The sequence below is a fragment of the Streptopelia decaocto genome, assembly GCF_964273445.1.
Source record: "Streptopelia decaocto genome assembly, chromosome: 2".
Classification (NCBI taxonomy): domain Eukaryota; kingdom Metazoa; phylum Chordata; class Aves; order Columbiformes; family Columbidae; genus Streptopelia; species Streptopelia decaocto.
Genome location: NC_138655.1, coordinates 152,843,291 through 152,860,645, shown reverse-complemented (window position 1 = coordinate 152,860,645; position 17,355 = coordinate 152,843,291). Strand labels below are relative to the sequence as shown.

Sequence of the window (17,355 nt, the reverse complement as noted above, 5' to 3'; positions counted from 1 at the left end):
CATCAGGCAGGTCTGAGTTTCACTGAACTGACAGATCTCACTGTTTCACGAGTTCATGTGTTCTTTTTGTTTTATAAAAGCACTGCACGAAATTAGATTCTGTATTCATGCAAATGCTGTATTTCTAGACTACAAAGGAGAGATTAAACTAATTTTAAAAACATTTCCTGCTTAGTGTAGATACTGATGTCAGAAAAATTCGTAATTTCTCTGTGATTCAGGTTCTGTGTGTCCCCTATTTGGAATTTTAGACTGCACAAAGTGTAGATCATAAAATCAGTGTCTCACTGCACAGTCAACAGTGTGTCAATGCCTGCGTTGTCTGTGCAGTGGGAATCAAATGCAGCCTGTTCATATACATGCGTCTCTCTTTGTGAAGTGTAAGTACAGAGGAAGAATGTTGTGCTTTGGTTGTCTTTATCTTAGTGAATTTAATCCATCATTGAAACTTGAGAAACTGTAAACATACCAAAATGTATATTAGAAAGCGGAAGTGTTCGGCTACATCCCCACTGTAAACGCTTTTGTTTTCTCTGTGTGTGTATTGTCTTCAGCTCTCAGACCAGCTCTCAGTTTCTTATGAACAGGGAATAGATATTTCAAATATACTGATTTGAAAGACAAATACCCGTCATGTTTAGCCTGTGTTTTGTGAAAGTTGATTTGTACCACAGTGCTACATCTGGCGGGAGCAGGCAGCCTACTCGCCCGAGCTGAGACCTTGAGATACAGCTGTGAGCACAAAGCTTCACCTGGCTCTCCACAGGGGTAGCTAGTGGATTCCTGAGATTTGAGACGGGGTGTTTTAAGTTCTTATGCTTTGTAGCTCTATTTGTTAAATAAATACATAAATAAATCACAGCCATCTCTTCCATTTTTATTTTCAGTATGACCAAGTGACCTATTCTTTGCAAATTAAAAAAGTCTTAAAAGAAGTGCATGCGTCTTTTATAAAACTGCTGTCATGCCCTGAATCTAAAGCAAAAGGCATCATTTCTCAACAGAGGTAGGAACCCAGTATAAAACTCAGAACAGATCTTTGGCTGCCTTCCTTCCATTTTATGTATTATTCCTTAAGGTCTGTCCCTGAATCTAGGACATTTTTATATACCTGTAGGTAACATTTAAAATTAATGGTAGTCTTTCTGTCGAGTTTAATGGGATCTGCTGTATTTTATCTGCTCTCAATTGTGAGATGCGTTATGGGTACAAGGAAATCTTGAGCCCCCTGTTTGCCCCTGGATGAGCTGCTGAGCAGACACTCTGCTGCTGCTTCCCGTCGTGTCGCGGAGGGCGGAGGCACCCAGCATAGACAGAGATAATTGATCAGACCAAGATTACAGTATTTGCTACTAAAATTAGCACCTACCTACACTTGTCACACTCATATTTTATGTAAGGCAGCTATTTGCTATATGTGTTTTACTTTAGTCTTTTACAGAGATACTTGCTGTAGGATTTTTTCAGTGTTTTCCTCTTGATGAGTTCAGGTGGCTGGAAATTCAATTCCTTATGAGTCCAGATTTTTTTCTTTTTAATACCTCTGTCAACTTTCTACCTTAAGTAACTTTCCTTCCTTCCTTCCTTGACCAGCTTTCTTTTTGGGCCACAACACAGCTGCACCCATGTAAACCATTTGCTGCATCTCAGTAGACCACAGTTGCCTTCAAGAGGGCTCACCGGGGACAGATTTAGATATTTTTGTGCGTTATTTTGTGGCCATAGATATTAAGGTCTTTGGGACAGGGTTTGGCTTCGGGTTGTGTCTTCCACAGCACCCAGCAGGAGAGTTGTGAGCTGCGTGACAGCTGTAGGTAGAAAGTTCACCATCTGATCCCCTGCAAGTGCCAGCTACTTGTGTATCTGTTTTGCTCCCATGGTGATGGCAGCTTCAGAGTCTGCTTCCTCCGCACACCTTACATCTCAACAAACATTTCTTCTTGAGTTTCAACGTATGTTATGAAGCAGATGTATAACATGTAGTTTTGAATAGAAAGACATCCTGAACACTGACTTGTTTGAGAACATTTTTTTTAAGTCTTAGGTTTGAATTGCTCCTATGCAGACAGACTTTGGTGCTTCTATAATGTCTCCTGTTTATTGGGCAGACAAGCAGTTTAGGGGTGGATTAGGGTACTCCTGTGGTCCAGTTTAGTTTAGCAAAGGTTGTCACTTAGTAGTGACATGAGTTATAGGAGCTTCTGCAGTTTGTTGCTGTGAAGGGGAGCGACTCTGGGAGGGCACGTCCCAGGTTTTCCTGCGTATCGTCCCTCCCTGTCCCTGCATTGTGGGGTGTGCAGGGCCTTGTGGCTCCTGGACGCCGTGAGCCCTGTAAGAACTGCTCAGTTCTCACCTCCAGCTGCGCCGACCCCTTGGGCTGTCCCTGTGGTGTCCGAGAGTGGTCACGGTTTTAACATCAGTAACAAGAATAAGGTGTATAAGCAGAAGAATATGGTGATATTTCGTTTCTGTTGAATTTGAAAGACCTGACTACTTTTTGTCTGCAGTCTCAATTGTTTTTCTGATCGGTAGTGAATACAGATGAGTGTGCACACTTACATACAATCTACAAATCTATTAATTATTATCCTCTGTTATTCTCCTCGGAATTTTTTCATTTGCTGTCAGACAGGTGTGCGCATCTGTGTGCACATGTGCATTTTCCTGACTCTGTTGATAGTATCTTGTTTCTGAAGGAGAGCACATTTTCCTATACATTTGATGGTGTGACAATGCTGTGTTTTGCTTAAGGGTGGTAATGAACAACCTACCTGCTAAAGTTTCTCATTTCTTGCTTTCCAAGTGGTGTTGCAATAATTGAAAACATGCTTTAGTAGGCTCTTAGATTACAAAAACCGTAACTTTGCTAGATTTTCTAGATTCTTCCATGCTAATGTCAAGGGGATTTAACACTGCCAGTTTATAAATGGAGTAGATACTGACCTATAAATACTGTAATATAAAGCAACAGTGTAGTTGCTTCTGTGTCCTGCAAATAGGGAGCCTCATTTGTTGAGATTTGGAATTTGCAGATTATCAGGCCAAACCTCCTCTTTTCATCAGACAGACCCTCATTTTGTAGAGTAGGGATTAGTATGGTTAAATTATATTTTGAAATGGTTGTTTCAGCCCCCTACCTGATTAGGGCCGGTTTTCTGATTTAGGGGAGCTTACTGTGTCTCCATGCCTTATTCTCACCCATTTGAAAGTGTATTTGCTTTACTTCTCGTGGCTGGCAACATAATAGCAGAATAGGGATTGTATTACACTTCCCAATCTGTTGATATGGAGGACTAGGCAAGAGCATAACAAACCAGTATTGCTTCATCTCCCTGTTTCCTAGGTAAGGCTAATCAGCTTTTGTTGAAAACAGCAGTTGGGGATGGCTTTATGTCTCTTACTTGTTTTTTAACTTCTTGGTGCCAGATGCTTCAGTGCATGCAGTGCCAGGAAAGGACTTGTGCTCCCTGGATTAGTAGTGTCGCCTCTGCACAAAGACATTTTGATATTTTTTTCCCCTGGTCCAGTATTGAGTCTGATGTGATACAGCTAGGACTACAAACATGATGCTTTCTGTCTCTAGGCTGGAGTTTAACTTATTTTGTGTTTCCAGCATCTTTCACATGTTGCGATAGTTTTTCACATTTCGTTATTAAAGAATTTTAACAATCTTTTCTGCTTCAAATCCTGTGCCTTAATATCTTCTTACTTTAGCTGCTGTCCTGGCTGCAAAGAAACAAGATAGAATTTCCTCCAGACCCTGCCAGTGTTTTATAGTTGTTGCGAATATCTAGCCATGTACACTTCACAGCTTTTAATATAAGTAAAAATTTTGGGGGAACTTTCTAATAGCAATTCTCCTCTTCAAATTAAAAACATTCTATGTGTGTGCTTTACTGTGAAAGCTGATAGCATTTTATTTTGAAAATGGAAAACTTAGCCCTTGTGGATCTCCAGACTGTGCAGTCTGAACATGGACTAAAGTATTCTTCAAAGAGCCACTGGGGATTTATTACTCCTGATTTACATCTGGAGAAAATGAGGAGATTGTTTAGTTGGTGACAGTACTTTCTCCCTGCTTGAGAACACAGGTTGGATTTGAGAAATGGGAGATTCTGAGCCTTGTGCTGCTTTTCATTAGTGCACACCCTGCTACAGTCGAAATAGGCACATTAAACCTCTCAGCTGATTAGAGCTGGTGCAAGGCTTTTTGGTTTGTGCTATATATCTGTTCTCTTAAGAGGTGTGAGTGAGAAACAATCACAAAACATGTCATTTACATTCAAGAGTTTTGCTGGACTGTGTTTCTGCAACTGGGGGTGATGCGATGCAAAGTATGTGGTTTCTTCAGCAGGATGCACTGAAGGTTATGGAACTGGGTTAGTACTTGATATCTGTTCTCAGACCTGTGCAGCCTGCTGTGTAACCGTAGGGAAATCACTTGCCCAGTACCTGCTTTTTTCTATCAGTAAAATGTAAAGAATGATAGTTAGCAGCTGTGCTATGCATTCTGAGACCTATTAAAGCCTTAAAGAAATTGCAAAGACATGAATGCTGTGCTTCTGGTGGGGGAGGTTGTTAGTACAGAGTTAAAATGGAAATGTGATGAAAACCCAATAAAGTTAGCCAATGTTGACAAAGGTAATTTGCACTTTAAAGAGCCAGTTGAGTTTGCATAAATATGTGAATAATTTGTACACACACAGATGAAATGCATGGAACATTAGTATATAAACAAATTAGGTTTTCCCCCTATTTCAGGCACTTTTAAAGCCTCAGCACTTCATGCCTCGGCAAACTAATGGTGTTCACTTGCACTCTGTTTGAAAGTGAAGTAATGGATATGAGTCTCTGCCTGTTTAAGTAGTACTTGGAGTTTGAAGAATATGCAAAACTCATTTGTAGCGTTTAATATCACTTGAACAGGTTCTTGTGTTGAGCTTTGGTTTCTACAGAAGCAGAGGGATCAGGTTGGGCAGATGATCATCCACCAGTGTGATACAAAACTGAACTGATATGTCTGTCTTCTGAGTCGTTGCTTGGCCCTGGCTCCTCTTTGCTAGTGAGCATGAGATTCCTATATATTAGCTTGAATCACAGACTTCCACTGAATTTTGTTCTTTCTCTAGTAATTTCATTTGTTATGACTTACTTTTTATGCAGTGGTAGCATGCACAAACCAAACAGACTTGGACCATGTTGTGGTAGCCAATGTGAAATATAGTAAATGGCAACTTTGGCCTGTAAGAGTTTTTACCCTAAAAAAACCCCAAGATTCTGCAAACATGCTGCTTTTACATAAATGCCCTTGATACCAGGCAGGAATTTATAAATATTCTGTGTTGCTATGATTATTGTATAATTTACTACACAAATACATACTTCCACTCAAAAATTTACTATGTGATTATATGCATTTAGTTTCCTTTAGAGCAAATAAAAAATATTAGATTAGAGTGAACTGGTTCTAGCAAAAGCTTGAGAGAGAATGCAGGATTGGAAAAGACCTTAACGCATCCAAAACAATAAGAAGTTCAAAAGGCATTTGTCTTCAAAGAGAAGGGTTAATTGGAGGGTTGACTTCTAGATTGATCTTCATCCTTTATTGAAGGTTTATAGCTTCTAAGTCATTAAAAGTTCTTGTCAGCCATGTTATTAAAAAAAAAATCTGAGCTCATGTAACTTTTTAAATGTAATGCTACTGCTTTAATTTTTTTTTCCTCAAGTTTGCTCCTGATAATAATTATATTTTTGGTGAAGATGTTTGTGATTACAGTCACGAAAGAATCACGGTTGCTGGTATTCATTATAAAGCATGAAATAGAGGCTACTAGAGCTGTCAGCTTTGTCTTAAAGCAGACAAATTACAGATTTCTCTCCTAGAGAAACCAAAAGGGAGAGAAATGGAGATAGCCCTTTAACTGCAAGAGAGCTGCAACTAGAAAAATGCATCCACAAAACAATTGGTTCGGAGTCAGTTCACTTCTGTCCTGATTGCATGTGATTGCAGCTCTCTTCACTTCTCCATGTGCAGTGACTCACAGATACGTTCTTGGAACTCTGCTAAAAAATCCTGAAGTGTAACAATCCGAAAACACGGAGGTTTCCTTTATTTGAGGGAAGATTTTTTATGTTTTTTGCTCTAAGTTAATATTTGGTGTTGATCTAGAAGTATATTTTACTGGGTAAAGGTCCTTATTACACAACTAAATCTCATGTATATACACAGTTTAGGCTATATATGTTTTGTTCTCACTACTGCAGCTCATCGTAGTGGTTATCTCAAGAAAAGGGGAAAAAACAGTTAGTACTATAACTCTAGCTGTTAAGTTTTCGTATCCGATGCATAAATTTCACATATTTTATTAATGTGTGAAGTGTTTTGTACTCACGAGCATCACAGATTCAGTGATACATCTCCAGACTCATTCTGTAGTATGTACACTATAGGAAATATTACAGAAATGTAAGTTTCGGTTAATTTAATGAAGTCTCTTTAGGGGCACAAATGGATGTGAAGTTTAGCAGAGACAAGCTCAAGCAGTGTGCATGTTGGTTTTGTAGTGTGGTAATTTTTTGGGGTAGAATATTACTGTGCTACTACTCACCCAAGTGTGTACATGATGATGTCAAAGGGAAGAAAAGATTTGGGGTGAAGGGGGAAACTGTATAAATTTAGATAGTTTAAAAACAAACTAAAACTTAAGCTGCATTAGTTTAAATAATGTGAAAAAGAGTATTCTTTTTTTCTGATTAATTTTATAGTTTTACACTAACACTTAAAGACTTTTGTGCTTTGTGTGCAGGTATATGTCTCGAGTCCATGGTATGCATCCAAAAGAAACCACACGTCAGCTGAGTTTAGCAGTCAAGGATGGTCTTATTGTTGAAACCCTGACGGTGGGGTGTAAAGGGTCTAAAGCTGGTATTGAACAAGAAGGATATTGGTTGCCAGGAGATGAGATTGTGAGTATAAAGTCTTTGAGAAAAAAAATCACGGTTTCTGGTATCTTAGCATGAAACTTGTTTTAATTTATATTTAAAGTTATTTCTAGATGTTGTGTTGGTGCTTGTGAACAGGGAAGTAATGCACTCTTAAACTTTTTTAACCTTCTCTATTCCATAGAAGCTCTTTCTTTTCAAATTCAGAGTTTTCTGCTATGAAACGTTGGCAAAGTCCTTTGCTCAGTCATCCCTTGCTTTTATGTAGTATTCTCTTCTACAGCTGTACACAAAGACAGTAAATACTATTGATATTACTTGAAATCCTCAGATGTCCTCAAATCCCAAAGACTTTAAAAACAAACAAAACAGGAAGACAAGATTTTTTTATTACTCTTGCTTTAATCTGAATCTGAAGAAGGAAGAACTCCTCCCTCTCAAAAGTGAAACAAGAAGTTGTATGTTTATATACACATGAAAATATGTGTTTTACAGATATTTGTGAACACCAGGGCATTTAGTTAGGAGGGATTTTCATAGCAAATTAGTTACAGGCGTCCAGACATTGTTCCACTGAATGTGTAAAATAAATATTTAAGTCGAGTTTAAAAGGTTGAAAGTTACGTGAAGGGAAGAAAAGCATGTTTGCTCTATCTCTCCATAGTTGAGATGGAATGCACTCACAAATTTAACTGGGCATAGTCCCATAGACTAGGAAAAAGCTCGCACTATTGATTTGCCTTGTTCAGGAGCCTGGTCTCTGTATTTACAAAATGATGTTTTCATAATTAAAAAAAAAAAAGAGTTTGGCAAAGCTTTAAAATACTTGAACTAGGAATTGTTGCTTTGGAATATAAATTGCATTAAATACTGGTAAAATGGACAGCATTGTCTCAGACACAGATAATTACATTTTGAGGAAAACCAGAAAGACTCTACAGGAAAAAACACCAAAGTACTCACTGTGTTATTGCAGCCGTCAGTAAGGTCCTGAAAGTGAAATAACAGATTGTTTTTTTGGTTTTAAGTGAGAGAAATAGAAAGTGGAAACAAGCAGTATCCGTAACAGAAAACATTATGGTTAAAATTAGCCCAGTTAAACTCATTTAGAGTATTGAAACATGTATATAATGTACATTATGTCACTGTTAAGATTCTCATTCTAATTTCATTAGAAATGCCCAAGGGAGCCTTTAGAGGGTATGTCGCTTTGTTTTTACTATTCTCCCTGAGAATAAACATTTCAAAATTCCAGCTTAGCTCTTTTAGGTATTTCTTATGTCAGTTTTATCTGTTTAGAGGTGATGTTAACTGTGTAGACTCAACATGACATAAAGTCTGAGATCTGTAGTTATCTCAAGTACTCAGTATGTTTGTTTCCTCTATTGCTAAGAGAAACAAAACAAAACAAAACAAAGCAATCAAAATGCCTCGCAATAGCCACCTCTTACATGGTCATTCAAAAAATGTTCCTGCTACTTATTAGCAACATTTTTCTAACAAAATTTGTAAGATAAACAGCGTGTAAATTCCCCGTGAGTTATTACAATTACATAATTATTTTATCTTAGAATGAAAAGAGTTGTCTTTAACTTGACTGAAGATGCTGCTGAAGTCACATTATGAATAGCCCTTTGGTGAGGAGTATTGACTGTATTTTCAGCTTGACTGCTGATCGCTGCATTGAGCTGTGTCCATATGTCTGATGGCCACCTCAGTTGTTCAGAAAACCAGTGTGCACTTAACAGTTTTATGCAGAAAACAGCTTGTGATCCAGGCCATGTTTCAACAGTACCCAGCCTCTTAACTTCTTGATCCTAATCCTGAAAATGGTGCAGACGGATGAAGCAAAACACATTGACTTGGTATAAACTCATTCTCTTTGTTCTTTCATTGAAAAGAATTTTAATGAGTAACAAAGTGTCACTGTCATCACTCGACATCAGATAAAGTATTTTGCATTCCCCAACGATTGGGGCAAAACCATGAAGCTTGGTATGTTCTCTACATTGGGCACACTGGACAGTTTTAGGGATGCTTTGTCTGCACTTGATCAAGATGCAGTTTGTAGTTCTTTGTAATTCAGTACTGCTTAGATCTGGTACTAATGACTGTTGAGCCATGAGCTCAAGTTACATTTCAGTGAGGACAAACACACAGAAGTCTTGCAGGAGATCCACTTGTAGGAGTTAGGACTCTATGAAATAGGGCTATTAATGTTGGAACAGGGATTGCAGGCTCATCAAACTTCAGCACTTACAGACAGACCCTTGACCCAATTGTCAAACCCAGTTTGACTGATAATACAGGAACTCAGAAAGCTCATAATGTGGAAGACTTGAGAGCTCTTGCCATCAGTACAAGAACAATCTTGGATTTTAGCTTGTTTTCTGGCACCACAGTGGAGGTCAGCAAGAACCAGCTGTTTCAAGGAGTTAGCAAAGGGACACATCCCTGTCATCCCTCCATTTTGTTATTTGAGTATTTGCTTGATGTTTATTTACATTTTTGAAGTTTTGTATCTCAGCATTTTAAATCCATATTCAAGTAAATAAATTACTGGCCTGGGCCACAGAACTGCTGAGCACCTGTATCTGTTACTTATATAGGTGTCTGACGAGAGGCTGCCACAAGGCCTGGAAGTGCTGGTTTTAGTGATGACCACGGACTGATTGCTAAATGCTGACAAAAACTGAAAGTCAAAACACAGGAAAACACAGCTCTATTTTGAAAAGATTAATTAGATAAGCTGTGGTGCTTACTTAAGTGTTTCCAAACATTTGCCCTTTCCAGTAGGTTGACATAATGATATATCTGTGCAGTAAGGACACCATCTCTGATAGGGTTACTCTCCTCCTTCAGAGGAATGTGTTAAAAAATTATGCTATTTTGCTATCATTGTTCTATCAGTATATTGAGGCTGTGGTAAAACAATGAAGCAAAATGTATTTGGAGATACCACACAAGAGAACAAGCTGAGGTGCAAAGACAAAAACAGTTGGAGGGCATCAGGAGGCCCTTCCAGAAAGGGCAAGTCATGTGAAAGTGAATATTCTGAAAAACTGGGCAAAAGAATGATCAGATTTTAAAAAGTATAAAGGTCTTATCTTCTTCTCTCTGATATATGTAGGAGAAATATTTTTATATAAGTTACTAAATTTAAAATATGGAGGTAGTTACCAAACATACTGTATTCCAACTGATTGGTACCTATACAATAACTTTGCTGCAAATACTATACCTGCAAGGCTTCTGCAGATATTCATTTTGTTTGCTCACTTGCCATCTATACAGATGTTCTGCACATTTTCAGAATGTGTTCTCATCTTACAGGCTTTCTAACCTTGCAGATGATTAATGCATTTGACACAAAATAAGTGAGAGAATAAATTATTTTCTATTGTTATCCAGAACTTTAGTTAGGAATTTTGCATTTTCACTGTTTGTTGATGCCATTATTACTCAATTCAACAAAATCTCTGCAGCTTCTTGCCTTGCAAGAAAAATGTCGTACCTGAAATCTGGTAATGGAAGTTTACTTTTTCTTTCTAAAAGCTTTATTTCTATATCTCACAGAACTTGTGGAACTTGGAAGTGTTACTTATTATCAATATGAAAGAAATTCTCTCTTTGCTCTCTGGGTTCAGAAAAAAGAATACTCAAATCAGTTTTGTTAATTATATCTTCAAAACAGTTGATAAAATAGAAGGGAAATGTAGTTCTTGAAGAAAAGAACCATGAATCTCCTTACCTATTTATTTCTATTTTCAGTTATGCCATGATTTCTATGTACTTTTATCTGTGTAAAATAGTGCTCAGTCTAATCCCAATGAAAGAAATCAAATTAAAGCACCAATGCCATGCAGCTTTATGGGGGGTTAGATATAGTTCTTAGAGCTAGTTTGTCTTACTCATTTACGTCTTTTGTGATTTTTCTACAGACAGTGTGCGCGGAGCTGTTTTGAGCGTTTAACGTGCTAATTCTTCTCCTCATGATTAAAGTCATAAAACTGCGCTGACCCAAAGGAGAGGCATTATGAATGTATAATGTCAATTTACATGTGTTCATTAAGCCAAACAATATTGTGCTCTTCTAAAATGGAGATGTTAGTCATATGGGTTCATTGTTTGCATCTGAATGCGACACATCGTACAGCACTGCTGTGGTTTAAAGTCAGTTCATAATGGCCAAGTTCTCTAATGAGGTGTGAAGAGTGAGGCTTCACACTTAGTTAAGGGACTTTGAGTTATTTCTTTGCTGACAAAATACATACAAGGTGATTATGTTTTCAAGAAGTTACTCTTTTACAAGGTTTTATTTTCTGATCATTTAATCGATTGCTTATAGAAAGAGCCAGCAACTCTTCTGGCCAGTTAAGTCTGACTTGGGGATTTAGTTGCAGTCATTTTCCTGTGCATTTAGTCCTCTCCATATCTAAATTATTGCCTTTCCAATTCTTCCCTATAAAGATTTTTTTAGTTTAGTGGAAAGAATGCTATTTGGAGGGGCAGTTTGCTTGCTTCCCTGTTTTCAGAAAACATTAGAAGTAGAATGTTCTTTTCCCCAACACACCCCTGTAATCATAACCTGCTAACTCATTACTGGGCATTTTCTTATCTTTTATATCTAGAAAGTACTGGTGCTTGCTTGAAGTGACTCCAGATACTTTCAAGTCTCAAGGCTGCCTAAATAATTCATCTCTCTCCCATCATGTTAACGTTCGTTGTAACCCACTGCCCTGGTGACCTTAGACACACACCCAGTGATTATTGTGATTTGATGTATTGCAGGCTCAGTTTTGCTAGGATCAATCTATGAGCAAGGAGTATTTTGGCTGTTATGTTTGTGTTAACCTAAATTGCTTCAGATTGAGCAAAGGCTGGGTTCCTTGCTTGCCATCCTTAATTGCTTTTGTAATTATATTGATTTTTCCATGCCAGGTCAATATTGGTAGCCAGAAGCTGTTTTTTGAACTGGCTGTGTCATCTTGAGTCTCCATAAATATGAAGATAATTGTAAAAAGCTTAAGAACGGTCACGATGAGGGTTTGAATCTTTTCTGTAGGCAAAATACACTTTAAGTTAAACAAACCAAAAAAACCCAACCAACCGAAAAAAGCAAAAACAAAAAACAAGCAAAACACCCCCACCCCCCATTTAAAAAACAACAACAACAACCAAAACCAGCCTAGTTAGCTACCAGTTATTGCTAGCAAGCTAAGGGCTTCAGACTAACTAGTTTGAGGAATGGTTGTAATGTTCATCCCATTCATTTCAGTTAGGAGCAGAAGGATAATATGAAGTAGCAATAATGACAGCCAGTGCCTTCATCATGAAAACTCTTCCAACTAGAGAGCACAGAGAGGAAGAACATGTCAAACCAAATGAAGAAATATCTCCTTCAGTGTTTAAAAAATTCTCCATTTGTCTTATCCATCCATATTGACTTGAATCTGAAGTCCTGTGTGAATTCACTGATCCAAAGCCAAACCTAGCCCAAAACTCTTTCTCACATATTGTAACAAATCGACGACTTTCCAGGCTGGAATGTTCCAGGTAGATTCCTAATTATAATTTCAGGCCGGCTTCCACCTTTACTTCCACACCTCAGGGCCAGTTTGAGGCGGCTTTGAAGGTCAGGCCACATAACAGTCTGGTCACACGAGAGCACTCAAGGGAAATGGGGTTCTGGAACTCTTCGAATCTTTCTTTTCTATCTGTCTTTCCATCCTATACCATCCCATCATCATTCAGACCTTGTTTTGCCAAGAGACTGCCACTATATCACTCCACTGTGTGCTAAAAGCAATGATTTTTTTTTCTTGCAAATTATTATCACAAAGGATATTAGTGTAAAATTCTGTTCATTAATCAACCAAAAATTAAGAGTCCACTGGTGTAATATCCTGCTGTGGATCTGTGAAAGTACAGAAAGGCAAATATTTTCAAATCACCAAGTCAAAGCATAGACTATTTTGTCCTTGAGAAGCAAATCAGAATTCTGAACTCTCACCTCACGGACAAGACCCTCCTTTGCACGAAGGCTGCTGGCATGTGGCTCATGAGAATGGCCTCACTGCCCTTCCAGTGGCTCTGCCTGTCTCTAGATGAGTTGGGAATCATGAACAATTCTCTGCATTCCTTTCCAGTGTTGTTTTTTGCTTCCCATCTGTTCAGGAGTATTTCTTCCCTCTCCTCTCAGCTCACGCTGTTTGGAGGATCCGCATATTACTGAAGATTACTCTAGTAGAGTCCATATTATTGCATACCTAAGAGATGATGCTTTTAAACTGGTAAAACAACCTCATCAGCGTCTGCACTTGCCTCTCCCAGCTTTCCCAACTTGACTTTTAAAAGTTCAGCCAATATAATGCTGTATTCTTCTTTGAGGCTTTCACTCACCATTCTGGAGTTGAGATACTGATGATGTTGTTCACAGATTTCACAAAATGTTGTGGGATTTTTGTCTGATTGAAAGGGTGTTTTGAAGCATGGTAATGTACTTATGGGTTTGAAGTAAGCTAGTCTTTATAAAGCTTCCATCGTGGGACTTACATTATGTTAATGGACTAGATTACAGATACCAATCCATCTTGAGTTTGTTCTGAAAATATGCATCTTGGTTTTTTCTACCTCTTTTGTGCCATCCCAGACCTAGTAGTGTTGTTTTTATTAACTTTGTGTGTTCAAAATGCTCAGCATCACTGGAACCTGTTTTGAATCTTTTATTATTATGTCATGCTGATCACTGAATGAAACTTCATTGAAGCTGATGGGCTTATTAATATTCAAGCTTCATTCACAATAAATGCAGCCCGCATGCCTGTAAATCACTGACAGCTGAAACAACACCAGCCACACCTACAGCACAGGGACATGGACAAGAAGTTGGAGATTTAAGCAGAGTGTGTAGGAGGCTCTGCTGTTGGTTCAGATAAAATGTTTCTGAATGTGCAGAAATGACAACCTGGAAAAACACTACAAACTTCCATGGAGAAGACAAGGCCAGAAAAGCAATGTAAACATATTTTAAGAAAAAAAAAAGGAGCGAGACCTGTTCTGTGCACAGTTCTTCTTGAAAGGAGACTTGGAACCACAAGCAAAGAGCTGGTTTCTTTCTGGTCTGGATTCATCCTCTTTCTAGGGGAACAAAACCTTCACATATGTAAGGTGGAAATAAAAGGCATTGCACCTAATAAATACTTCACTCTGTCACTGATTTATCTCCTTAATGAAAATAGCCTACAAACCTCATCTTGGCTCAACTTAAGTAAAAAATGGTGACGTTAATAGCAGAAGCGGCTCCAGTTTCTGAGGAGATAAGTTGAAAATTTCTATTAACCTTGAACTCACTGGAACATAAAGAAAGAAAAAAAAATATTTTTGTTTGAAACTATTTTCTATTTCTAATATCCTGGAGGAGAATACTTGCATTGTCTTCAGTACTGTAAACTACTGCTACCCAAACATGATCTTCTTGGGGGGGAAACTGAGATTTGTACTTTACTTCAGGACCACAGCTCATGGGCTCAGAATCGTAGAATCATTTCAGTTGGAAGAGACCCTCAGGATCATCGAGTCCAGCCATAACTTACCTCTAGCACTAAACCGTGTCCCTGAGCACCTTGTCTAAATGCCTTTTAAACCCCTCCAGGGATGGTGACTCCACCATTGCCCTGGGCAGCCTTTTCCAATGACTGACAACCCTTTCCAGGAAGAAGTTTTTCCTAATATCCAACCTGAGCCTTCCCTAGTGCAACTTGAGGCCATTTCCTCTTGTCCTGTCACTTGTTACTTGGGAGAAGAGACCAACACCCTCCATGCTCCAACCTCCTTTCAGGTAGTTGTAGACAGTGATAAGGTCTCCCCTCAGCCTCCTTTGCTGAAGAAGATGAGCACAACAGAGGTTTCAGCAATTTTGGCTGCTGCCATGCTACCACAGTTCTTGAGAAAACTTCTTCTTCAGCTCTGGGAGCTGGATACTGGCTCTTTACTTTGGAGCCTGTCACCCTGAATTGTCCATATTGTAACTACGAGGTAGGAGAGGGAATAAAAATCTACCTGTCTTGGCAGAAATCCAGGGAAAACTTTGGTGGTATCTGCCAGAAACAGAAGACTTCTGAGACAAACTGGCAACAAATTAATTAGACAAACTTAGGCTTGCAGGTTAAACTCAAGGAAAGAAAGCCAAAAGTGTTCTAAGAGGCTGTGGAATTCACTGCAGAACCCGAGTCTTCTTGCATCAGAAGAGGAAGCAGTTATCAATGAAGAAAATGGAAATGGCTTATCACGAGCATATGAATATGTCTATGTTTAATATGCACTACAGAGAAGGAGATTTTGGTCCATCTCCTGACAGATGGTTCTGTGTTCATTCTTTTTAGAATAAAACTGATTTCTAGAATGAGCAAAATTAAAAATAGTGAAATAAAAAAGAAAAACAGTTTATTGTTGAGATTATTAAAATCTTGGCCATAACAGGTAGGTAGAGAGATAGCGAGATAGATAGATAGATAGATAGATAGATAGATAGATAGATAGATAGATAGATAGATAAAAGTACTTGAAGTTAAGCCAGGTGCCTGGGTAGTTGTACAGACATATGAACTCATAATTGCTTTGGATTTATTTGTGATAAAATATGAAAAATGAATACCTACAAAGTGTCCTGCAGTGTCAGCTTATGGAAATCCATTTTAAAAAATGAAGCACAGGTCATCAAAGGGAAGGATCTTTAAAGGCAATTGATTGCGATGGACAGATTATCCTGTCTGTAAAAGCACACATCATTGTAGCTACCTGCTGTGGTAGTTTTCTAGAAAAGGAAGCAGAAGATAAAGTGAAACAATTTTAATAAAGGGTTTCTAGCTGCTGTGGTGTTTTGGCTTTGAAGGAGAGATGGATGCTTGCTTATTTGCTGAGCACTTTTGATGAGCAAAAGCAGTATGAAAAAATAGATGCAAAACAGGAGGCAATGTATCTAGTGAAAACATACATACAAGGAAACTAGTGGGGAGAAAATAAGTTTATTTTGATGCTGAATTTACTCTAATGCATTACTCTAACAGTAAATGTAAAACATGGGATGATCTAAGAAGCTTTGTCATTGTAAAGCAATCATCCTGATCAAGTACGGATCCTGTACAGCAGTGATAAAAGGAAAATACTTTATTAAACAGCTAGCTCACCATTTACCTGCTGCAAAGATGGAGTAAGTCCTCTGAGCCATCAAGGAATTAATCATACTCTCCTCAGTTCGGAGCCTAACCTGTCATTCTGATGAAGAGATAAAAGCCGATTCAGTGGGTTACTGAAAGCAAGTTTACAGGAGGATTCCCGCTTGCTAAGGGATAAAAGGAGCCGGAGCTGTTGTGGCATGAGAAGGCTGAGCCGCAGGGCAGGAGGAGGCCAAAAACACGCACAGTGTCCCCACTGCAGTGGAAAAAATACGGGGAATGGTGTACCGTGACACACTGTTTGTTCGACCCAGGTAGTGTGTGATGCATGCTCGTGTCTGAGTGGAAACCGCTGCATCTGCCAGAGATCCGTGATATGCTGAAGGTTTCTCACTGTACCCAAGGAGATACAGCCTGTTTAAGAAAGAGTCCAGCACGCATGGAAAAGGTGCGCAATGCTAGTCTGTTCCTCTGGAAAAAAAAAGGAGTAAGGCTCCAATCTGTCCAGCTCTACAAATAAACAGCTGCATTATGTAAAACTCCTTATTACAGAGCAGTTCCTCGGGAGTTCAACAGTATTGCCAAAGCAGTGGATAGATGGGCAAGCGGAGACATTTCAAAGCTGAGCACAGTTTAGCGTTTCCACAGTTCCTAAGGGCTCTTACAGCTGCTCTTGTCTGAGCCCGTTTCAGACTGCCTTTTCTGTGGGGCACAGATTCTGATATTTATACTTCGAGAAAAATATTAGTGAACAGACAAATAATGTCAATGTGGAGTAGCTATTTACAGCAAATGCGTAAGAAGCATTTCCGTCAGGTTTTGTACTGGAGGACAGGAGTGCATAGGTAGTGTGTCCCCGCAGTGCTTCATTATATTTGTGAGTCATAAAGGCTGCAAAATGCACTGCAAAGTTTTAACAACTATCTGTAGTAAAGCTCATGTCTAATCAAGAAAGCTTTGATGGGAACAGATGCTGACTGAAGAAGACAGAAAGGAATTGATTGATTAAGAATGGAGAAGGTGTTTAGAAATAGATGCTGTTTTGTTTAATGTGAATGGAGGCATAGGTTCCTGCCGAAACTCTGAGACCTCCTGAGGACAGGACTCGGATACCAGAGGAGATTGGTGGTATGGTAGATACACCTGTCCTAGAATGCGGTACCACCGCCTGTTATTATAATAAAGGCTTTTCATTTGCAGCAGAAAGTTTGAAATATGAAAAATTCAGAACAGAACA

General features: G+C 38.7%; 1 protein-coding gene across 4 annotated transcripts in view; it reads left to right on the top strand.

Moving 5' to 3' along the window:
* The window catches only part of ZMYND11 (zinc finger MYND-type containing 11), a 107,456-nt gene that overhangs the window by 57,061 nt on the left and 33,040 nt on the right, over positions 1–17,355 (top strand). For all 4 annotated transcript variants that reach the window (XM_082046168.1, XM_082046167.1, XM_082046170.1 and 1 more), the window contains exon 3: positions 6,807–6,966. In XM_082046168.1, the coding sequence (XP_081902294.1) occupies positions 6,807–6,966 (160 nt within the window). The remainder of the gene's footprint in view (positions 1–6,806; positions 6,967–17,355) is intronic.